Raw genomic sequence first — 22,410 nt, forward strand, 5'->3', positions numbered from 1 at the left:
CACTCTTGCAAAATTTATTACCTCTCTGAATCACTCTTGGATCATATGCATATTCAAAGATGCACTCAGTAGAAACACAGTAAATAATGTTAGTTAAGCAGTCTTCCCTGAAGCTTTTGCCATAATAGAAATAAGCATGAATCTTCTGTTATCTCAGGATATTTTTTTATTTATATAAAATGTAGATTGCTTCCTTTTTACCTTTTCATTTTTTCATTACTTATTTTAGAGTCTCAGCAAAGGAAAAATAGGAAAGCAGGTGTGTCTGTTATTACTTCTCCAATACCCAACATATGGGTTTCACCATGTCCCAAGTGTGCATAACTGCCTCCACGGCTGTGATCTAATTATGCAGCACAAATACATTTATTTGCCTCCTGCTACAAAGCCTTTTCTGTGGATTTTGATTGTTTCTCATCAGTCTTCAACTGATGAGAAACAGTGCTCCAATCAGCCCCCTGAATTTGTCCCAAACAAACCCTTTGTAAAGGGACCTTTGTGGATTTTAACATGAAACTTTAGTCCTAGTGGGGTGCTTATCCTTTCTATATAAAGCATAAACTGCTTGTTTACACATTTCAGTTGGCAACTTTCAAATGGTTCTTTCATTTTTCTACAACCTCATTTACCTTGGTTCATTTATATTCTGCTCATCTATTGTTACAGGGTCTGTAAACTTTAATGCAGCTGCCCTCTTTAGATGGAACTCAGGCAAATATATCATTGTTACCGTTTACCCTATTTGGTGTAAAGTCCTTAATACTATTGAATCTGTAAGTGCATGACTCATTTTAAAATTGCACCTAATATTAAATCTGCAGTAGAGTCGCAAACTGAATCAAGCATGTGAGTGCTAGGTTCAAATGTCTGAATGTTGAGGTTAATTGATCCTAATTCAACTTCAAGGCTACAGAACAAATGAGTAATATAATGTATAACTGAGTGGTTTTTGCGTTTCAGCATCACAGTTCTGGGGTTGAGGGTTCGATCCCAAATGGGTCCTCTCTGTGTGGAGTTTGCATGTTCAAGGTCTCCCCTACATGGTTGGCTGGCATAGGCTCCAGCACCCTCTGCGAGCTTAGAATAAGCAGTTTGGAAAATATGTTTTTACTTTGTAATTAACCAGTTAAAAAACTAAAATACTTTTTTTGTTTTTATTTCCCAGCCAGGGTATGTGAGCAGAGTGGTGACCTGAGTCTATGCAGACTTGTTGATGCTGCTCTCCCTCCCCCACCGTCTCCTGCTGTGGAGTCCTCACAGCGGCTCTGCCCAACACACCAGAGAACTCCAACCACGTCACCGATCCTCTCCTTCCCACTTCCGCTTGGCACTGACCCTTCCCTGGGTCTGACAGCAGACCCACGCCCTCCCTCCCATGAGGTTCCAACCCTGGTCCCTCACTTTCAGCAGACTCCCAGTGCCGCATCACTCCCCAACACAGCCGTAAGCTCTTGGGGGCCGGCCAGATATACCCAGAAGAGCATCCGGTTGCCCTCCGCCACGTCTCTGCCGCTGACAATGATGGATCCCGACAACGTATCCAACCTGACAGAGGAGTGTCTCCTTCAACCGAGCCGTAACTGCCTCGGTTGTTTTATCGAGACCTGCGATGCCACCTCTGTACAAAACCCACCACATGAGCCTAGCACAAGCCCTAATTCAGAAACTGGACTAAGTGCACGGATAGGGGATGTGAACCGTGAGGATTTTGCTGACATCAACAACATCAGCATCCAGTGCCTGAGCCATGCGGGGGAGGCAGTGAGTCACTATGGAGAACAGCTCCTCTCTGACCAGTTACTAAGTTTTCCCTTGCCCAAAGCCTCTGATGAAGGCAAGAGGGTGGAAGGAAACAAAGCTACCAATGATTGTGATGACCCCCAAGTTGATGGAACGGCTAAGAACTTGTATGACGGACTTCTACTGGATAAAGTTAGCGGAGAAGAGGTATTGCTGGCTAATGCTAGCCAAGACTGGGGCTACTTTGAATCCTTCATCAGTGAGAGTAAGATGGAGCTCCTCGATCTATGCTCTAAGAACGAGTTGTCGGTCAACCTCTTCTCCGAGGAAGACGTGGACAACTTATTTGACGATGAAGATGACGACTCTACACTAAGTAGTGATGTTTGTTCGCTGAAGATTCGTTACGAGTCATTTCAAGACAATATGAGGGAAAAGACGAACGTGCTCCAGGAAGAGACACAGTTTAATTTTTTCCCCAGTGTCTTGACCAACTGTGCCAAGAAAGAAGAAGGAGTGGGAGTCATGAGGAGGAGTGTCGACGAGCTTCAGCCCAAATCCGATGAGCTCATCCTTCAACCAGAACTGGAGGAGAACCCAGGGGACTGGAGTGGACAAAGCCCCCTAGACGGCTCACACGGTTCACCCATGTCAACGCCAAAAGTCAACTATGTAATAGACTTTAATTCCACAGAGGAATCGGGAGAATTCAGTGACGACAGCTCTTGCACCGGATCCTCCTCGGACACTGTACAGGAAGGCAAATTTAAAAAAGCTCACTCCAAAAGATTTCTCAGTCCCTCCAATCCTCTCAACTACGGTTTACGCTCCAAAAGAAAGGTTCGATACAGCGACGATTACTTGTACGACGTCGACTCGCTGGAGAGTGAGAAAAACGCCGAGAAAAAGGAGAAACCACCACCCGGTCAAAAAGAAGAAGAAGACGTGGACTGGTGTCCTAAAAAACGGAGGAAATCCTGTCGTAAAGAACCACCCGTGGTCATTAAGTACATTATCATCAACAGGTTTAAAGGAGAAAGGCTCATGTCGGTAAAACTAGGCAAACTGGACCCTGTGGATGATATTGTGAGTTTAAACGCCAACACCTTGAGCAAATATGAGACACTGGCTCCGCTGAAGGATTACTGGCAGGCAAAGCAAAGAGAGAGACAGGAGCAGCTCAAGCTGGTTGCCAGAGAGAGACAACAACGTGGCTTTCATCTCAATGGACGTCACCATCGCCCTTTTAATTCTGCTCATCCAAAAAGGAAATTTAAGATTGCAAACAGACTAAAGGTTCATGGGACCCCTACTTTGGGCCAATCAGTTATTGTGCATGGGCCTCTGCGCTCTGATCAGGTCCTTCGAGGTGTCACTAAAGAAGAGGGTAACCCCTCGGTAAGGGAGATAACGGCGGGCGTCCCAGTCACGCTGGACTCCAAATCCGTCTCTGACACGGTTATAATCAAGAGCCGCTCACAGGAGAGAGAGGAGAGGAGATTGGGGAGAAATAAAATGGTGAGGATAGGAAAATTCAAAAGCGAAGCTAGGCTGAGAAGCCTGAAAATGAAAGAGGCAGAAGGAGAAAAGAGGAAGAGCGTGACAAATGAAACGGATAGCAGCCAAACCATCGGAGGGGACCGTGCCGCCGCCGCCGCCGGGCTTAAAGATGGAAGCGTCAACGCAACCACAGCCAAACCAGATTTCTCTGACAATGCCATCACAACTGACACAGACAAGACTAAGTTTTCATTTGCCTCGTCCTCTTGCCCTCCTGGCAAAGCGTCGTCCTCAGAAGAGGTGGAAACCGGAGTTCCCGTCATCCCAGGAGGCTACCTGCAGACCTTGCTAGATGCCACGGACTCCTCCGGGGGTACGTCTATCCCGTATTTCCCTCAGCAACCCCCCAGACAACAATACCCGGTGGGCATTTCCCTGGAAGAAAAGCAGTTTTGCTCTCTCCAACTGGCTCAAAGCTGTGTGCTGTCCCCTCCTTCTGAATCAGAGCTTCAACAGTCTCCCCAGAACTGCCCCAGCTTCCCCCAAATGTGGCACCCACAGCTCTGCAGCAGCCACGGTCAAACCTTTGGACCCGAGACCCCCGAGACGCCCATTCTGCCCAACAGCTTTCCAGGCACCGTCGTACCCGTGAGCGAGACATTGCCCATTTCCAACTACGGTCAGGTGAGCCCCGAGGGTGAGCGGGTACTTTACGAGAAGAGCTACCTGGCCGAATCTGGACTGCAGCCCGGGCAAGACCTACCGGCGTGTCAGTCCACCTGCGTTGAGGGCCAAGTCCAGTACCAGAGAGGGTCTCTATCCACTGACAATGGCAGACTGATCAGCTACGACTCTGTCGGCTCCTTATCGGCCTCCTCGAGCAATTACAGCTCACTAAGCCTCAAATCTTGCGAGCGAGAAGGTGAGGAAGAAGGGCGGGACACTTTCTTAGCTCATTGCAGTCCTAAAATGGTGATTCAGCAGAGTATGGATGCCCTCACACCACTCAGAGAGTCTTCAGACCTGTTGGATATCTCCAATTTTACGCCAGACAAATTCAGACACTCGTCGCTGTCCGAGCTTTCGCCGCCAGAGACGCCTAACCTCTCCCCACAGGTAGCGGGGCGTGACATGAAGATTCCGGGGAACGTGGGAAAGTACCAGGATGTCAACGATATGTCGACGGAGCGCAACAGGGACTCCAAGTGGAACTGTGACATTATGCAGCAACAGGAGCACACGGGAAATGCCTACACAGTAGAGGAGAGTCCGTTCCCACTGCACAACTTTAATAGCCAGGATGTCTTATGTTTGGATAAAAAGGGGGACCCGGGGACCGCAGAGTATAATGAGCAAAGCGATGAAATTACAGGGGCTAAGAGTATCAAGTCCAAGCGGAAAGGCAATTACAAACAAGCAGCCGCAGCACAGAGCCCAAAGAAAGCCCGGGCACCCAGAAGCACTAAATCTGAAAAGGTCAAGACCCCCAAACAGAATTCTCGTTCCACCAAAAAGATTAAGGCCATGTTAGAAGGTAAGGCGGCCAAGAACCAGGCCGAAGGGTGCGGCGGGGCGACGACTGACGGCGCGGGCGGCGGCGGCGACTGGTCCGGAAACACCGGCTGGTCAGAGAACAACGGTCTAGTCGGGGACGATCAGAGAGAGTTTGAAGAGCCCTCCAATATTCTGTCCAACATCGTCTCCGGTATGGCCGAGGTCCAGAGATTCATGATGGCCTCCATCGAGCCGTTGTGGAACCCAATGTCGGAAGCCGGAACCCCCTCCGAGGCTAACAACCTCAACCTGAAGACTCTTAAAATCTTAGCGGGCACCGAGTCCGATCTCAAGAAAAAGGGCGCCACGCTAACCGGGGCGGGGAGAGGCAGAAAGGCGGGGGGCAAAGGAGGGAAAAACCAGGCCAAATTTAACCCTACCCATCCCTTATTCCCACAACTAGCGCTGGGCTGTGACATGTTTGATAAACCCAACTTTATTAACCCGGGGCCCGCACACAAAAAGCTGTACCGTCACAAGACCAGTGCAAAGTTTCCTCGCATTGAAACGCTGAAGGGGAAACGAGCCGAGAGAGACCCAAATAAGGACATAGCACTGATGACCTCTTTTGAGAAACTGAGGTAATATTTTGTTATCAGCTGCTGTTGCACCCCTCCACCCTCCTTTTCTCTTTCCCCCCCACGATACCTGAGCCCTCCCTCACAAGCATAACTACACTGACGCTATGCCAGAGCTGCATGAGAACTAAGTTCCCCCCTCTTCCTCCTCCCCACACCTTGATTTCTCTCACTTCCTTTAATCCCCCCGAAAAAGGAAATTAATATCTGCATGAAAAAAAAAACTTCTTGTACGTTGCAAACTACCTATTGAGTGATTGTGTCGAGCTTGATTGAGATTTAAAATGACCATGGCTGCATTTTTCCTTGCTTTTGTTGTTTCTGCTTTGTTTGTTCTTCTTCTTCTTCGATAGTCGTTTTTTGATTTCTTATTTTTCGTCCTGGGGGGGAAAAAAAGAGAGAAGAAGAACCCTTGAGAAAAAAAATGTTCTGTATGCTTTTTAAGGACCTTTTTTTTCCTTTTTTTGTATTTTCTCAGCAACACATGCTCTCCTGAAGTATGGTATATACCCTTTTTCCCCCCTAAAGATGTAGCTCTATACACAAAATGCATTAAGTGACATCTACGCACCCCCCCTCTCCTCCTCATCTGTTTTTGTATGCAGAATGTGGATGTCCTGTTGTTGCTGTCCTTCATACACTGCCTGGCTCATTTCAAGAGGAAAACCTTCAATTAATGAGCCCTATTTAATCCCAAGGCATCTTGAAAAACACAAGATGGGACCATTTTGTATTGATGACATATCAGACACCCCCTCCCCGTATCACCCCCACCTACATTCCTTTTCGAGGCCGGAATATTTTTTCTTTTCTTTTTATCGAGCACTTCTTTTTTTTCTTCTTCTTCTGATACATAGAGGAACTGGTTATCTACATTTACATTTTTTTACGCCTTGCAAAGTCATAAAAGCTTCACCCTCAGAGTATTTTTGTCATTGTTGCTGTACAGGGACATGCAATATTTGCAACAACAAAAAAAAAGAGATAATTATACCTAAAAATCAATGTGCCAAAAGTAACAATGCTGTGTATAAATGACCTCTTATATATGTGTGAATATTGGCTGTTCCTATTTTCTATCTACTGGAATATTGGCTCCTTGCAGAGACTTTACTACAACAGGAATTCTTTGTTTGGACTCTCTCTTTCTGTCCCTCTCTCGTATTTCTCTCTCTCTCTCTCTTTACTCTCTCGTCTGATAAAAGGCACCAACAGCTGGCAGTGGTACACCACCACTCACTAAAACCAAATCAAGAAACACTCTTCTTATCCCCCCCCCCCCCCCCCCTCCCCATCCCTTCTAAGCCACCCCTTCCACTTTGTTTGCCAAATTCAATTTACCTCAACATCGCCCCGGCACTGAAAAGCAACAAGAGAGAGAAAAAAAACAGAAAAAAATGAAAAAAAAAAACAGGCGAAATCTGCTCTGAAGTCTACTGAAGAGAAAAAAAAAGATGTGTTTAAAACAAGCTTTCTGTGGACCAAGGAGAATGTAGTAAAGATGTTTAAGGCTAAGCAAAGGAAATGATTTGTCGGACTGAGTTTAAGCCAACGGCCAATAGAATGGCTCCTATTTTTGGGGCTGAAAATTCAAGGCAGAGATTGGGATGCACGTGTCAGTCCCCAATGGGTGTCAGTTGTCGCGTTATCTTTTGCAGTTTGACTTCATGTGAATGTGAAATGACTTTTCAGTACCAATTGAATCAGCAGCAATTTTGTCAGTGAAGGAAAGCACATCTTTTTCATTCAAATCCACGTGGAACTTTTTAAGGGATCGCAAATGACGACGTATGTCTTTAACCCCCTTTTCGTGTAGGAGATATTATCATTTTTTAACCCTTACATATGAGCCTTCTCAACTAGTTTCAAATAATTGGATGTCTATTGCCGTCAATGGTTTTTAATGAGTTATTTTACAGGAATTATTTTACAGTGTTTCTTAGCAGTGTGTATTTGTTTTATTTTTGTATTTCAATCATTTAGTTATTTTATTAACATTTATACATGTATTTATATTATTGTTTTTTTAAATCATCAAAAAACAGTAATTAAGTGTACAAAGGGTTAAAAGTCTTGAATATTTCATGCACAAATTAAGATTTTTTTTAACATATTTATTTTGTGGTTGCCAATGACGGCAGTAGACATCCAATCTATTTTCACTTATTAATAACCTGAAAAAAATATAAGCAAATACAGTAATGATATTTAAGAATATATGAAAACATTTTCTATTGTTTCTTTATTTTTTACCACTTAAAAAAAGTCGCTCTAAAGGGGGTTAAGTGTCCATTTTTGAATAGCTGTTCGATATATGTATGTTTTCCCTCATTTATCTGTATTCATTTTTTTATCATATCATTACAGCTTTTTGTTTCATTTTTTTGGAGGGCAGAAAATCAACACCATATACTAAAGAATATAAAGAAATATTATCTAGTACCATATTTTTAAGCAACTGTTACTCATTTGTGACTGAACATCCGAGATTCAACTTTAAATACAATCAATCTGTTAAAAAAATACTTGCCAAAATACTTTTATAAACTGCTTTTAAGAAAACATGTTTTTTTTCTCACAGATCTGTCCATACACAGGACAAAAGAGTTGATTTTTCAGTTGTTGAAGAGTGCAGATATAGAAGCTTGACTTCAAAATGGGCCTTGTTTTATAGAAAATAGTGGCACAAGAATATTAGTCATACATTTTATTCTTTTTTATGTTTTCCCTTTGCAATGATCCTGCATTTATTTCCTCCAGAATATCAGGGTTAGGACCAAGACGAGCTGCTGATGGGAAGCTCCACGTGGGTTTACAAACCCATTTACTAGTCTGCCTTCTCTCATTTCTGCCTATTGTCAAATTGAATGTACTTATCTTTTCTTTTTTTTTTGTTTCTTTTCAAAAAATGTGCCACTGTTAAGCTGCCTCATGTTAATGGTGCTAAGAAAGCCGACATTTTTTCTTTTCTTTTCAATTTATTTTCCCAGAGTTAACAAAAAAAAAAAGAAATGCAAACTAGATTAGGTTCCTAATCCTCTTTATGAATGTATATTCTAATGTTATGTTTGATGTATATTCACTTCATAATTCTTTGACATTGATTGGAATTACTTTTTTTTTGCTCTTCTCATTCAAAATATTGCCAAGCTTTATATATACCGTCTAGAGTTGTTACCAGAAAGGAATCTTAATGAACTCTTGACACAACAAAATCTTGTATATTTTTTGTGTGCCAATTTGTAACATATTTTGTAAGTGTATATTTTTCTTAGAAAGTGCTGTGAAGTATTTGTGTGTATGTGTGTGTGTGTGTGTGTGCGTGTGTGTGTGCGTGTGTAACCTTTTATGCGCCTTTATGGGCTGTGGAAAGGATATACAATGACAAGTTTCTGGTTTTAAAAACCAAAATATGAAAGTATTGACAAAAAACTAGAAATATTTACATTTTGTTGGGAGTTTTTTTTTTGTAATAAGACCATGACCTTGTTGTGAGAGTGTTGTGTTATTGTGTAAAAACACAAATAAGCAAAGAAGAAGAAAAAAAATGAAACTTTAGAGGAGGAAAAAATATAATTTGTGAACAATTTGCTGTTTTATAGATTTTCATGTAAATTATTCAAGTATTATTTGGTTTTCTTTGTTTGGGTTTTATTTTTATTTTTTTTGTTGTAACTGTTGCAAAAGTTTTAAATATTTGTGATCAAGCCTGTATGGTGATAATGTAATATTGGTAACTTGCTGAGTTTTGTAATAATGTTTATGGAGTAAATATACAAATTAAAATAAGATTTTGAATGCTGCTTTCTGAAGAGAATTAAATTGTTTTTTTTTGTTTTTTGTTTAACCATTCTCATAGAAAGATTGTTACATTATGGGATGGATGGATGGATGCATTATTGGATGGGCAAATTGATAAATGTTGGTCAATCAATAGCGAGATAAACAAAAGTCATACAGTTCAACAATCTAAGGTGCTAATGTCCAAACTACTGCTTGCCTGCGGCTTACTGCCCAGTTTTTATTGATAAATTATGAAACTGTCTTTAAATAATAGTCCAAATTAGAAGATGGAATTCAGCCTATATCCATGAGTTCAGAGGTGAAAGTCTGAGAACATTTATTCATTTTTTGGACCACTTATTCTCACAAGGGTCAATACAGGGGTGCCGGAGCAGAGCCTATCCCAGTTAACCACTGTCAATGATGCTTTTGGGATGTAGGAGGACACCAGAGTACTTGGAGAAAACAGAGAAAGACTACATGGATTCCGAATGTGAGTATTGACCTGGGATTGAACCTTCAATCTCAGAACTGCGAGGCCCACATGCTAACCACTTGGCCACCTAAGTATATGTTGAAATCCACATAAGAATCTGTAGAATTTCAGTACTTTATTTTAGATACAGGAAACTGAATACATTATTTTGGAACCAATTAATTAATTAATCATTTTACAATAAATGGAATCAATCCATTTAAAAGAATAATAATAACTTATGTAACCCATTTGTGACTGAAGATGACATTTAATCATTAATTTATTATTTTCCCAAAAGCAGCCATCAGAGAAAAAAAGTTTGGACACCCCTTCTAAAGTCTGTTTAAAAAATACAGTATATTTGCAGTATTATGGTTTAACATATTGTTTAAACATATTTTAGACCTTATAGTTGCTACTGTTAGATAAATAGTTTCTATTTTTCCAAGCATAATTTAGATAGAAATTGGGAGGCTCCATTTCCACCATTCAATTCACTCATCCATTCATTCTAATGAGTTCTTTCAAATGTGCAATATCGTAAGATTCTTTGGCATTACGTAGGCATTTTCATTTCTCTGGGTCCAGCTTTGGATCTTTTTTATTATATTAATATATATATATATATTTTTTTATGTCAGAACTAATTAGCACTCAGGGTCAGGCGTAGCTCGAGTGATTGCTCATCCCTAACTCCAAGCTGGCCACTCTTGTCTGCTCTGCAACTCATCCTGGCATGCTTAATTGGAGCTGGAACTTCTACATATAAACACACCCAGTGATGTATGCCTCCAAAATTGTCGGCTCGTATTAATATTTTGTTTGTTCTGTAGTCACCCATAACAGTGTTGCGAGCAAGCCAATTATAAAATTAAAATCTCTTGCAGTGCATCTTGTGTGCACCTTTAGTATACATGCATTTCTTTAGGCAATGAAAATGAATGGCTGAATAAAACTATCAAATTAGGGTGGTAATTTAATGCATAAATTGCTTCCATAAATGTATTTTTTTTTCGCTACTACCTATTCCCATCCTTGATCCAGTGATCAGGGGTCCTTACTGGAATATAGTTGTTGTTTTTTTTTAGACGCCAGTTGATAGATCTGCGAGGAAGGAATGATGGAAATGCAGGTAGGTTAGATGATAAATAAAATACTTATATATTATGAAATGTGAGTTACTTATGTACTATAAACTATAAGCATTATAATATTGCCTGTTTTATTTCACATTGCAAAATTATGCTGAAAATGTGATAATAATCAATTTATTTGTTCTGGTGTTATGGGTTTGACCTCCAGACTCAGATATACGAATTGAGTAATTAATTTCATGAATCAAACACAGTCACTTGCTGGAATTAATTCTATAGGTCTGTCTACTTCATTACAGTACACTGAGGCTGAAAGGGATCATATAATATTTAAAGCAAAAATAATTAATATTAGTGTCATTGGCTATGTGTCAAATTTCAAATGGTGGGATAGCATTTCCTTACTAATAGTCAGATATTTCATTTGTGGAGAATTGATGTGTTTTTAGCCAGTTACTGGAGGTCAAGCCTGTATTTTTGCTAATGACCACGTCGGGGCGCTATAACTGAACTGTGACTCGGTTCAAAACAAACATCCAGTTCTCCTCGTTGGTATTTATGCCCTCAATCTTGTCTTCCAGGTATCGCCTTCCATGATTGGCTCGGGCATAGGCGTACCCAAATAACAGTGCTGAAGTCACCAGGTATGCCTGCAAATCACAACTCGAGAATATTTTTTTCCAAGACTTTCCGGAAGACCGTTGTGTCTTTCCTAAAAGAAACAAAATGGAGTCCTGAAACTACAGTTAGCGTCATAGTCAATCGTTTTTAAAACGTATTGAAAGAACAATTGGACCATCTCATTGTATAGTTACTACCATCATCGAACAGGTAATGGAATAGTTAGTTTTTTAAGAGCTGATTTAGGTTTCCCGGTTGTATAATTCTAACGAACGAATTCGGTTCTTGTGTGCGAGTAATGCTTGAGAACGTCATTGCTAGCTGTCGTCCTCTTAGTTAGCCAAACAGCGACTGTCGATGACACTACACTTTATATATTAGGAAGCAATCACTGTTGTGAAACATTTATTGAATCTTTGTCATCGGACTTGCAGTTGCGATTCACTTATTACCGAGAGCACCTCCACGCCAATTATCATAAACGACTCCTTTTAAACACAATGTTTCTCGCAGCGTTAATTGGAAGGCCCTTTTTTGACTATAACTCGTTGCCCCTCAGCTACATAGTTAGCATTGAAAGCACTTAGCCGCAGTAGCCATTTGTTTCAGCGTCTGCGGCTGTAAAGCTAATACAATACTAATTCTATACTTCCATCAAATAGATCCGTAAACGACAATCGTAGCGTCAGTTTGCACTGTTGTAGCTTAAGTTAGATCGTTATGTGAAATGTACGTTAAGCAAGCTTCCTGGTGATATTTTGAATTTTGCCTTCACTTAACGCTCTTGCGTTTAAATAGAAGTCTGTTAGGTGTATATATACAATCAAATGCCTTTGCTGGCTCGGTAATTATTCAGTCCATCCCAGAGGTCAGTTAGAGTTATTATTATTCAAAATAATTGCACTTTCTGCTAAACAAGTGATAAACCCCACTTGACATCCAAGTGAGGATTGCAGAGAATATTTAATTGTAAGGACAGGAGAACATACTTGACAACGCTGACCTTAAAACCGGGTTATAAATGCCAATTGGATCATCTTTTTCAAATGTAAGTCAAATTCCATTTATGCAGACTCAGCAAACGTTAAATGCTCCTTTCTTGATCATTTTAGGGCACGTTGAATGTACAAGTAACTCATTTAAAAGGACAATCTTTCCCATGCAAAATACTTTGAAAACTATTCAAATCCTGAACAAGTTCAACCATGAATTTCATGGCACAGCGCTTAATCTAGTAAATCATATTTTAATAGTTGAAATTAAACTGATTCAGTATTGCTGTTTCTTTAGAATGAATCCATTAATGTCTTTGGTCGTGATCATTAGTCATAACCCCCCTCTGCCCTGAAACATGTTTAAATCAACTTCTTATATCTGATGCAGACTCTAGATTAATCTGGAGACTGGAGAATATTCCTCGACCTATTCCCCTTCTGTACCAATGGAAGGGTCTGACAGTTCGGAGCAGAGTGGCAGTGACCAGCCGGAGTCCCAACGTAGGAGGCAGCTGGATCGTCTTGTCAGAGAAGAAGGCTTCTACCAATTTGTCAACAATCTCAGTGATGAGGACTATCGTCTCATGAGGGACAACAATCTTTTGGGCACCCCAGGTAATAATTATTACTTATTGTTGTAGTTGAGGGGTCTTCTGTCAAATCAATGTAACCTCAGTTTATCTTTGGTCATTTAATTAATGTCCAATGACTGGATTTACATGGTTCAATTGACACGTTTCGAGATTTTACTTGTGTGTGAAAATTGGCTTTGATAAATGTCCTGGCAAGATTTCCTGCCAACATTATTTGTCACTCAAGATCTGGTATTTATTATCAGTGTTGGTTGTTTGTGCCAAAAATGGAGCAACTTTTTGGAATTATAAATAACAAGTCAAAAGTTGCCCGGTGCTTGAATGCTGTGAGTGTAGACTTTATATTGTTTTTAGTTATACACAGCATGTTATGAAAATGACATTCAATAAATTGATATTCCAGTGAGTCCAGTCATAGACCATATGTCAAAATCAGATCTTCGGGGCAATTTTGTATTCATTCTTTTCTTTGTCTCTCCACTATCTGTTAAAATATGTTTGGGTGGGAGATGCAGTGCTGAGTATTAAGGTCAAGAAGTTTGGTTTTCACATTATGACTAAAAAAATTTAAAAGCCTTCGAACCTTCGAACTCTGCTGAAGACACCAATCCGTTTGTGTCCCAGGCCAGTGGGAGTGTAAGTTTGGAGCATCCTTTAGTGGATCAGCCTGCGAAGCGAGGGCATTGACTGGACAGTGGCATGCCCTGGTAAGTCAAGAGGTCTTAAGCATTGTCCTATTGCTGTGCTTGAAGCAAACCAAATGCTATTTGGATCACTATCATGTACATAATGGACTATGAGACACATTTTCAACTTGTCTTGTGCTATTTTTTGCCATTAGAGCCTTCTCGAGAGATGTTGACCAAAACAAAAAGAACACAGTACAAATGCGATATCTGAACACTACTATAAGTCATCATTTTTCATTAGCCTTAGCGTTTGAGACATTTGCAAGATTGCTTTAACAAAAAATTATACTAAGAAATGAGGCAAAAAAGCAACAATATTTATTTACAATATACCTTTTGTTTTTCCTAATTGTTCCCCCTCTTTTATTTACAGGGGAGGTAACTATGGAAGAGCTGTTTAATAGACTACGGAATATCAAGACTGGTGCAGAGCAACAGAGTGACCCGCCCAGCAGTGAAATTGCAGAAGATCCCAGGGGTATGTGTGGCCTGCTTCAAGTGCTCTATTTAATGTTAAATTGTATAAAAGAGTGACAAATTCAAATGACTCTGACACAATCTGTGTGAATTTTAGAACCATCTGAAACATCTGAGGAACCTCCCAACGGAGACAGTCTCCTAGAATGGCTAAACACTGTGAGGCGCACAGGCAACACAACCAGGACTGGCCACCGTGGAAACCAGTCATGGAGGGCCGTAAGTCAGACCAACCCGAACAGTGGGGACTTTCGCTTCAGCCTGGAAATCAGCGTCAATCGCAACTTAGCGGAGCAGCAGGCAGCTGCCGAGGGAGAGCAACAGCCCGTAGAGTCTCAAGCAGTGGAAGCAAATGCGGAAACACCTGTGCTCATGGAGACGGGGGTGGTGGAGGAACCAGTTGTTGAGGAGATGGCTGTCGTAGTAGAGCCAGAGCCAGAAACTGAACCTGAAGAGGAAGAGGTTCTTCCAAATGTGATAGCTGTCGAACCACCAATCCCAGCGCTCGTTGTTCCAGTTCCACCTACACTTTCTTTGTCTCTGCGTAGGAGGGCTCGCAGCCGCAGTTCAGAACCATGTAGAACCAGGGCTCGTACGGCCAGGAGCCGCTCGCCTCTCCGGTTAGATCCACCAGGAGAGCTCCCCAGTCCCCGCTTTGCTCAAACGTCTCACGGTCCCGTGACCGATACCAGCCCTCCACCGACGCCTCAGTTGGAGGGCAGTTCTCGGACTCGACAGCATGTCGTTTCTAGACCAAATCCTTCGGAGATCAATATTCAGCAGCCCAGGGTGGAAATTGAACATACTCCGGAGAGCCAGAGCGTAGCCTCCCCTGAAGGTGAAGCCGCAGTTGAAGGGGGTGCAGCTGGACGACGCCCCCCTACTATCATGCTGGATCTCCAGGTGCGTCGTGTGCGTCCAGGCGAGTATCGCCAGAGGGACAGCATTGCTAGTCGTACCCGTTCTCGTTCGCAGAGCACAAACAACACCTTTCTCTACGAGAGCGAGCGCGGTGGATTTCGGAGGACTTTCTCGCGTTCCGAGCGCGCCGGTGTGCGGACCTACGTCAGCACAATCCGCATCCCCATCCGCAGAATCTCCGATGCGGGCTTGGGAGAGGCGACCTCAATGGCTCTCCAGTCTATGATACGACAGATCCTGACGGGATTTGGCGACCTCGGCTACCTCGTGGATTCGGACTCCGATTCGTCCGATTCAAACCGTGGGGCTAATAACGCATCGGCGGATTTGACTGAAAGCTCCAATAACACGGACTCTAACACTCCCGCTGCTCCCGTTGCTGAGGAAGCATCTGTTGCCGCTGGTGTAAGAGCGAGGACAGTTGACGCCGATGTAGATGAAGGACTTCCCCCCGCCCCACCCACCCACGGTAGCCGGGCTCGACCCAGACCTCCAATTAGCCTGGAAGAGCCAAGCTCATTGCCGCTCCTCCGACTGGCTCACTTCTTTCTATTGAATGATGAAGATGAGGACCAACCCCAAGGGCTGACCAAAGAACAGATTGACAACCTCGCCATGCGCAACTTTGGCGAGAATGATGCCTTGAAGACTTGTAGTGTTTGCATAACCGAGTATGCAGAAGGCAACAAGCTCCGCAAACTTCCGTGCTCTCACGAGTATCACGTGCATTGCATCGACCGCTGGCTCTCGGAAAATTCCACCTGTCCTATCTGTCGCAGGGCAGTTCTGGTGTCCACTAACCGAGAGAGCGTGGTGTAGTTGATGGCAGGCCTATTTGTCTGTAATAACCCAAGTTTATTAACAACTTGAAGGAGAATGGGCTTTTGTGGAAAAGTATACCTTCCATATCATTTGCAAGTTTTTCTCGATGTAGTCACCGGTTTGATTTGAGTTTCAATGAGCTCTCACTTGCATGGCTTAGGATTGCTGTGGTATACTGCTTTTCTTGATTGACCAAGTTTGAATATTGGTTATCACGTGAGGACATTTTTCTACAAAAAAAACAAGGCACCACGTTATCACGTTTGCCTCTTTTTCCAGTTGATCATTATATAAAATCCACCTTGGCCGAATACTCAGATTGTTTTTTTTTTAATTATTATTACAATCCTGGATAAAAAATAGGGTGCTACAAAAAAAAAGTACGTTGCTTCCTACAGACTGTTATTTTGGATTGAAAATGGTTTACCACTGCAATCCTGATCTGGAACCTCGAAAGTGGCAGTCATGGCGACTTTTGACTATTTCCGCACTAGTTTCAACCTTTCTGAAGTAAGTCACACACACCACGTGCATGCTGTTGAATTCAATCCTTCGGTGACTTCTGTTTTTTGCATTAGGGCAGGATAGGCGTAAAAACAAAAGCCACTTCTAAGAAAACCATCTGCTTTTAAAGCTGTGCACCTGCAGGCAGTTTGAGCAGCTCAAATCCACATCCATCATTAGATCCATAACAATGCCTTATATACCATAAGGTGTACATTTTAGTTCCTCTATGTCAAAGTATTAGCTGTAAATAAACCTGTATAAATATTTTTGAGTGTTGCCTTGTATCAGTGGTTTTATTTTTTGAATTGGAAATCATTCTATGAGATTAAGGGTTCTTTGGCCAATGTTATTGTCTACCAGGGCAAACCATTTATACTTTAACAGCTGAAATTATTGTACAGTAATACCTTGAGATACAAGTTTAATACGTTCCGGGACCAAGCTCTCAAAGAGAGAAAGAGGCACTTGTTGGACGGCAAAGCACTCATAACATAACACATACTCTCGTATCTAAAAATTTGTTGCGGATCTCAAGGTAAATATTAGCTTGGTATTTTACTCTTGTTTCCAAATACCTCGTATGTCGAGGTATTACTGTACAGCAGATTTGTTTTTGTTCAATTAGGTCATTGGTTGTTTGCTATTTTGTGTACTGTACTACAGCATAATGTACAATGTATATAATTGGCAATTGCAAAAGATCCTAACATTATCAAGAGGATGTATTGGTTGTATATATTTCTTTGAAATCCTACCATTGGCATGTTCATCTTTCCACATTTTAACAGGACTAAAAAACATGACATATGAACTTTTTGCTAATGATGAATTCCTAAAAGACTTCCGGATTTTAATGTATACAATGCTGTGCAATATTTTTTCTCTCCATATCAATTAAATTCTGGTTATTTTCATTTCTAGTATATTTTTTAAAATCTGTTGTTGGGATTAGAAGCTTTATGTCTTCAAATCTGCAAATAAACCATGGATGTATCAAAAGTTAATGTTCATTTGCAATCCAATGTCAAAAATCATGGGGAAAAAAATCCCATCATATTGCTTCAGTAAAGATGAAGTCCTGGTAGACTGTTAGGATGTTTAGCCACCGATACCCATTACTGTGTGCAATACATGCAAACATAACAGTACACAAAACAATTTAATAGATGTATGATATTATTAAATCTATTGTCAGTGGCTAAAATGTTTCAGTTTTATTGCTTTATTAAATGTGACAAGTACATTGTTTGAGAGGATGTCAGTATTTATCACACTAATTTGATGACGATATGAAAAAGAGCACAGTTTACAAGAACAACATTCTACTCCTCCATGTTTTTGTCATGGTTCATATACTTAGTTTTGTAGGCAGGCCATGAAATGAAATATTTAACAATTTCTTATTGTTGAGAACCAACTTGTGTACAAACAATGTAAACAATGTTCCTATTTGAGGCCATGCTCAATCCTATTCTGTGTTCCACCCAATTTGACTGGGTTTGAAAGCAAACAAACTGCTGAATTAAACAACTTATGCTACTAATGCATTGTTTGTAGTTATCAAGTTTGTGAATGTTTGAAAATATTTTCAAAGATAAGTACGTATGTGGCTGGGAGTCAGGTGAACAAACCTCTAGGCCACAAATTGGCTATAATTTCCTTTGTCATTATAGGAAGATCTTGACTACAAATATATAGAAACAACTAAGGGAAAATGTTTCCTGACCGGGATTCGAACCTTAGTCCCCTACATCAGAGTCAGGTGAACAAACCCCTACGCCATGAATTGTGGTCATGATGTGGCGTAGAGATTAAGTCACCTGTCTGCCATGTGGGCAATCTGGGTTCAAATCCTGTTTGGAAAACATTATCCCTTTGTTTTTTTTTCTATATATTTGTAGTCAAGACCTTCCAATAATGACAATGTAAATATATATAGTAAGGCTTTTTTGCTTAAAAACGTCACCAACTTTTCCACATTCAATATGACGTATCAATGTGGGCGTGGTTGCGCCAATTGCCGAGCCAGGTGCGTAAATTATGGACATGCGCAGCATCGCGTCCCTTGGGAGCTGCCATTTCCATGCTGTCGCTCGAAAGGCTAGCACCCAAACGAGGTAAGTTCTAGAGCAATTTACTGGCCTATGTGCATTTTAACACGCTACCAGGAGATATTTTTAGGATTCAATTGAGCCAGAACGCCAACAAAGTTGTTAGTTTAATGCCAGGTCGAACACACCGTCGACATTTTAAGTATGGGCTCCTTTTCCTCACCGGCTAGCGTTTGTCACTAGCTATCTTAGCATTAGCGCTTCACGACATTTGGATTAGATAACTTTCTTCATCGCGTATTGACCTCAAAAGTATTTTGTCCGTATACTCTCCATTATTGAGTCGTGGAGAAAGACTTTTGATTTTATCAAACAAAGCCGAGATATCAACGGACAGTTTGCTTAGTTAAGGCTCATTTAAAAATGGCATCCTGAGGCACGACATAGTTCCTGGTGTGTTGTATTTGATGATAGTTTTCACTGCGAGTACTAAACACCCTTTTCCAATTTGTATTTTTTTTTTTTAAATCATCTATACTAAAAGTGTTAAGCCAACTTTCCCCTAGCTTTTAACATCAGTCTGTAGATTTAATTGCTTTGTCTAGAAAAGATAAATTAGCACGGAGCACTCACTAACTTATTTTCATTCTTTATCTTGATCATGTGTTGTACAATTTCTCTTTCCTTTAATAATTGTTTTGCACTTCCCAAATAGGTTGGCTTAATCAAGATGCAGCTATTCCCGTGTGCCCAGAACCATGCACACACCCTTGAAGTTACAGGAGAAGATACTTGGCCAAATCAATGTGAAACTAGTTAAAAAAAAAACTCCTAAACCTTTCTGTTGAATCTCATGTCTCTGTATATAACTTTTGTTCTCTTTTTTTGCAGGCTTCATAGGACCAGGTGATCTTCCCAGGTTGCCCACTTGAAGTTGATGCATCGTCTCTGAACTCTTTTGTCTTCTGAGAGGTTATTTTATTATAGAATATCCAAGTCAAAACATTCTAATGTCACATTATTTTATTGACTCAAGTTGCAATTTACTAACCCCCCTCTTATTTTATATGCATGCACCAGGTGATCTTCCCAGGTTGCCTACTTGAGGATGTTGCATCGTCTCTAAACTCTGCTTGCGGTCTTCTGAGGATAATTTATTGTAGAATGTGAGTCAAAACATTCTATTCTCAGATTTTTTCATTGACTAACCCCCCCTCTTATTTTATATGCAGGTCCAGGTGATCTTCCCAGGTTGCTCACTCGAAGATGATGCATCATTTCTGAACTCTGCTTGCAGTCTTCTGAGGTTATTTATTGTAGAATATGTAAGTCAAAACATTCTATTCTCGGATGTTTTTTATTGACTAACCCCACCTCTTATTTTATATGCAGTTACAGGTGATCTTCCCAGGTTGCACACTTGATGATGCATCATTTCTGATCTCTACTGGCAGTCTTCTAAAAGGTAAGTTTATTGTAGAATAGCTAACAAACCTTTTTTTTTATTGTCTAAAGTTGCACATTTCTAACTTCCCCCTCTTTTTTATAGATCAAGTTCCAATTCCGAAGGTGAGGAGGATTTCATCTTTTTTCTTCAACCAGTCATTTTAATAAAAGAGATTTGTGTGTCATTTAACTTTGTCAAAACACTTGGAGAAAAAAGACCCAAAGACCCTCAATGGTCTTTTTTTTCCTTTTTTTATTGGTGTTTATATTCCAAGTATTTTTATATTTTTCCAAAATAAAAAAATTACTAAGTATTTTTGGTTTTAAGTATTTTTAAGGAAAAAAATGACTAAGTGTTTACAAGGCTTGTTTTGATTTTTTTTCTAAGTGTTTTGCTGGAATTTTTTTTTTCAAATTTAAAAAAAATGGCTAAGTGTTTACATGGCTTTTTTTTTGAAAATTATTCTAAGTGTAGCATTTAAAAAATTATATATATTTTTTGTCTACAGGTGGAGAAAAAGATCAACCAATTCAATGAATGTTTCAATGTAATACAAACCCATATGTATGCAGGTGTATTTGTTTCAATAAAAATTTTAAACAAATGTACATTTCAAAAGCTTTATTTTTCCACAAAAAAGGGCTGAGATAAAGTCCCAACTTCTCGATGGTCCTTTCATCCACAGACAAAGAAGTTTTCTTGGCACTGTATGGAATTCTGAAAAAAAAGAGTTAAGGCTTAATAGACCAAGTCCAACATAAAAAAAATAAGTCAAAAAAATGAAACAAGTGTTACCAACAGCAGAAATGCATGCTTTCATCCCACTACAAAAGGCAACATTTATGCCACAGTAGGGGGGGGAGAAAAAAAGGAAATTTGACATACCCCTCTGATGACTTGGCTTTTTGTCCACTGCAGAGGTAGTCTTCAAGAGCCCCTATTCAGTCTATTTTCCATTGCCTCCATCACACCCAAATCAAATAGTCAAGACCACGATCAAGCTCCTGGACAGCTTGTTGATCTTTTGATTCAAATGTGGTGGGAGGTATGGAAAACATACTGGATAGTGGCCCTCGAGATGTTGGTGTCAAAGGCTGTGCCACATTCCAAAGTCATCTTTCTTTAGCGTTGATTTGGCAAACTTGGGTGGATTCTGAAGAGAAGCAAAAACAAAAAGTATCTTTAGTACACATTACATGAAAATAATCAATAATTTCCTGAAACAGGTCCTATGTCATAAACAACTTCTTTAGTCTTGTAGATTTTGACAAGCTTCCACCATCTTAGTGGCTTTAAATATTTACAAAACACCAGAGTGATTATGTGATTAGTTATTTAGCCATTTTGATGCACAAAAGACTCCAATTCATTTCCCATGTTATTGCCGTCAATCATTTCCAAAAATTAAGAACATCCCAAAAAGCTCTTACACTGAGGGAAATAGTTATTTAAATGAGTCAAAATGACCACTGTACTACAGTTGAATGAATGTCTCACTTAGGTTTTGTCAAAACCACATTTAAAACTAAAAATTAAGAGGACCAAGCCCTGAGGTCTTCCTTTAAGAAAGTGAAGGGCAAAGATATGTATATTATATAAGTGTAATGTCTTTACACCTCCACTTGATGGCACTTGTGGGTGAGCTATCCACACAGATCTTGCTATTTAAAAAAAATCAACGCCAACCCGTCAAAGTGTTTTAATGTAAAGTTGAAGTGCATCATGATGCTAAACAAACTAAATTAGGAAAACCGTGAATACTGATCGCTGATATCTAACCATTACACGGACAGAGGAATAAGAAGCTATTAAAAAGACTCACTTTGCTGACAAACCACTCCTTATGGCGTCGACAAGCTGCTCCTTTCTGGTCGTTTTGGCCACGATCTTGATGTCTCCCAGCAGTCTGTCCTCGTTGAGGGACTGAAACACACAATGGAATGATTTCTTTTTAAACATTAAGAGCAATAGGTAACGCAATGTAGCCAATTTGTTTGCAAGCGTTTTCCGTTCTGCATCCACGTGTGGCTACATTACGCAAACGAAGCACGCTCCGGTCAAAAAACACGGTTAAAATGAGAATCGGGGCATCGAAATCCCCAAATGACAACGTACCACATGCGCTGCATTGTCCGAGGAGAACTTTATCGGGTCTTTCTTCGGTAAATCGTCACTTTTGAGCTGCTCTGCCGTCTACTGCCGCACTGACTGCTGGTTAATACGCCATTTTAAAAGATGGCGGCGTTTGAACTCTGACCTTGGTCATGCGCATTAAAGATAGACGCACAAAAATACATTGTTTTCATAATAACGTGTATTAGTTCAATACACGTCAATCCAAACATCAACAACTATTTTAAGGCTATAAAACATATGCTGCAGCTACAGCTGTGACACATAAAAAGAATGAATAATAATCTTATACAATATTAATCAGGAATATAGCCACATTCTACTGACCAAAAATATGTTTTATTTCTACACAAAATCCATCCTCCTTCTTTTCTATCACCATATATATCTAGATATTACAGAATTATTAAAACAGATGTAAGAAGCA

At 40.4% G+C, this 22,410-nt stretch overlaps 2 protein-coding genes and 2 long non-coding RNA genes across 11 annotated transcripts in view; 3 read left to right on the forward strand and 1 right to left on the reverse strand.

The window, feature by feature from the left end:
* nexmifb (neurite extension and migration factor b) overlaps positions 1 to 9,180 on the forward strand; it is a 57,696-nt gene extending 48,516 nt beyond the window's left edge. The window contains exons 3-4 of one of the 2 annotated variants that reach the window (XM_077733035.1): positions 1,166 to 5,375; positions 5,978 to 9,180. In XM_077733035.1, coding sequence (XP_077589161.1) covers positions 1,166 to 5,375; positions 5,978 to 6,410 — 4,643 coding nt within the window. In that variant the 3' untranslated portion in view covers positions 6,411 to 9,180. Of the gene's footprint in view, positions 1 to 1,165 lie in introns of both variants that reach the window. The other variant, XM_077733036.1, reaches the window with a different exon arrangement.
* A 2,095-nt stretch (positions 9,181 to 11,275) lies between these two features.
* Positions 11,276 to 17,895, forward strand: rlim (ring finger protein, LIM domain interacting). Of its 4 annotated transcripts, XM_077733017.1 has the most exons (5): positions 11,384 to 11,558; positions 12,732 to 12,958; positions 13,999 to 14,103; positions 14,200 to 15,005; positions 15,078 to 17,895. In XM_077733017.1, the coding sequence occupies exons 2-5, from the start codon at positions 12,790 to 12,792 to the stop codon at positions 15,840 to 15,842; spliced, it is 1,845 nt and encodes a 614-aa protein (XP_077589143.1). In that variant the 5' UTR covers positions 11,384 to 11,558; positions 12,732 to 12,789; the 3' UTR covers positions 15,843 to 17,895. The 4 variants fall into 4 exon arrangements, with proteins under 4 accessions (XP_077589142.1, XP_077589143.1, XP_077589141.1 ...); XM_077733016.1 differs by lacking the exon at positions 11,384 to 11,558 and adding an exon at positions 11,276 to 11,371 and having other exon boundaries at positions 14,200 to 17,895; XM_077733015.1 differs by having other exon boundaries at positions 11,385 to 11,558; positions 14,200 to 17,895.
* Positions 17,896 to 18,419: 524 nt separating this feature from the next.
* On the forward strand, positions 18,420 to 20,436 carry LOC144207124 (uncharacterized). 4 transcript variants are annotated; one of them, XR_013328577.1, is made up of 7 exons: positions 18,420 to 18,469; positions 19,119 to 19,209; positions 19,295 to 19,375; positions 19,484 to 19,569; positions 19,636 to 19,728; positions 19,796 to 19,868; positions 19,953 to 20,143. It is a non-coding gene; the product is annotated as an uncharacterized LOC144207124 (long non-coding RNA). The 4 variants fall into 4 exon arrangements; XR_013328575.1 differs by lacking the exon at positions 19,953 to 20,143 and adding an exon at positions 20,359 to 20,436 and having other exon boundaries at positions 18,424 to 18,469; positions 19,119 to 19,375; positions 19,636 to 19,709; XR_013328574.1 differs by having other exon boundaries at positions 18,424 to 18,469; positions 19,119 to 19,375.
* Positions 20,437 to 20,456: 20 nt separating this feature from the next.
* On the reverse strand, positions 20,457 to 22,120 carry LOC144207123 (uncharacterized). The gene is made up of 4 exons (XR_013328572.1): positions 21,966 to 22,120; positions 21,673 to 21,773; positions 20,736 to 21,003; positions 20,457 to 20,567 (listed from the first exon to the last, which is right to left on the reverse strand). It is a non-coding gene; the product is annotated as an uncharacterized LOC144207123 (long non-coding RNA).
* Positions 22,121 to 22,410: the final 290 nt, after the last annotated feature.

This window comes from Stigmatopora nigra, chromosome 14, assembly GCF_051989575.1.
Source record: "Stigmatopora nigra isolate UIUO_SnigA chromosome 14, RoL_Snig_1.1, whole genome shotgun sequence".
In the NCBI taxonomy this organism is placed as follows: Eukaryota; Metazoa; Chordata; class Actinopteri; order Syngnathiformes; family Syngnathidae; genus Stigmatopora; species Stigmatopora nigra.

Coding starts and splice junctions, on each gene's coding strand:
- rlim (XM_077733016.1), top strand. CDS start 12,790: ATGGAAGGGTCTGACAGTTCGGAGCAGAGTGGCAGTGACCAGCCGGAG. Junction 12,959..13,998: donor CAATCTTTTGGGCACCCCAG/GTAATAATTATT, acceptor TTTTATTTACAG/GGGAGGTAACTATGGAAGAG. Junction 14,104..14,199: donor AATTGCAGAAGATCCCAGGG/GTATGTGTGGCC, acceptor TGTGAATTTTAG/AACCATCTGAAACATCTGAG.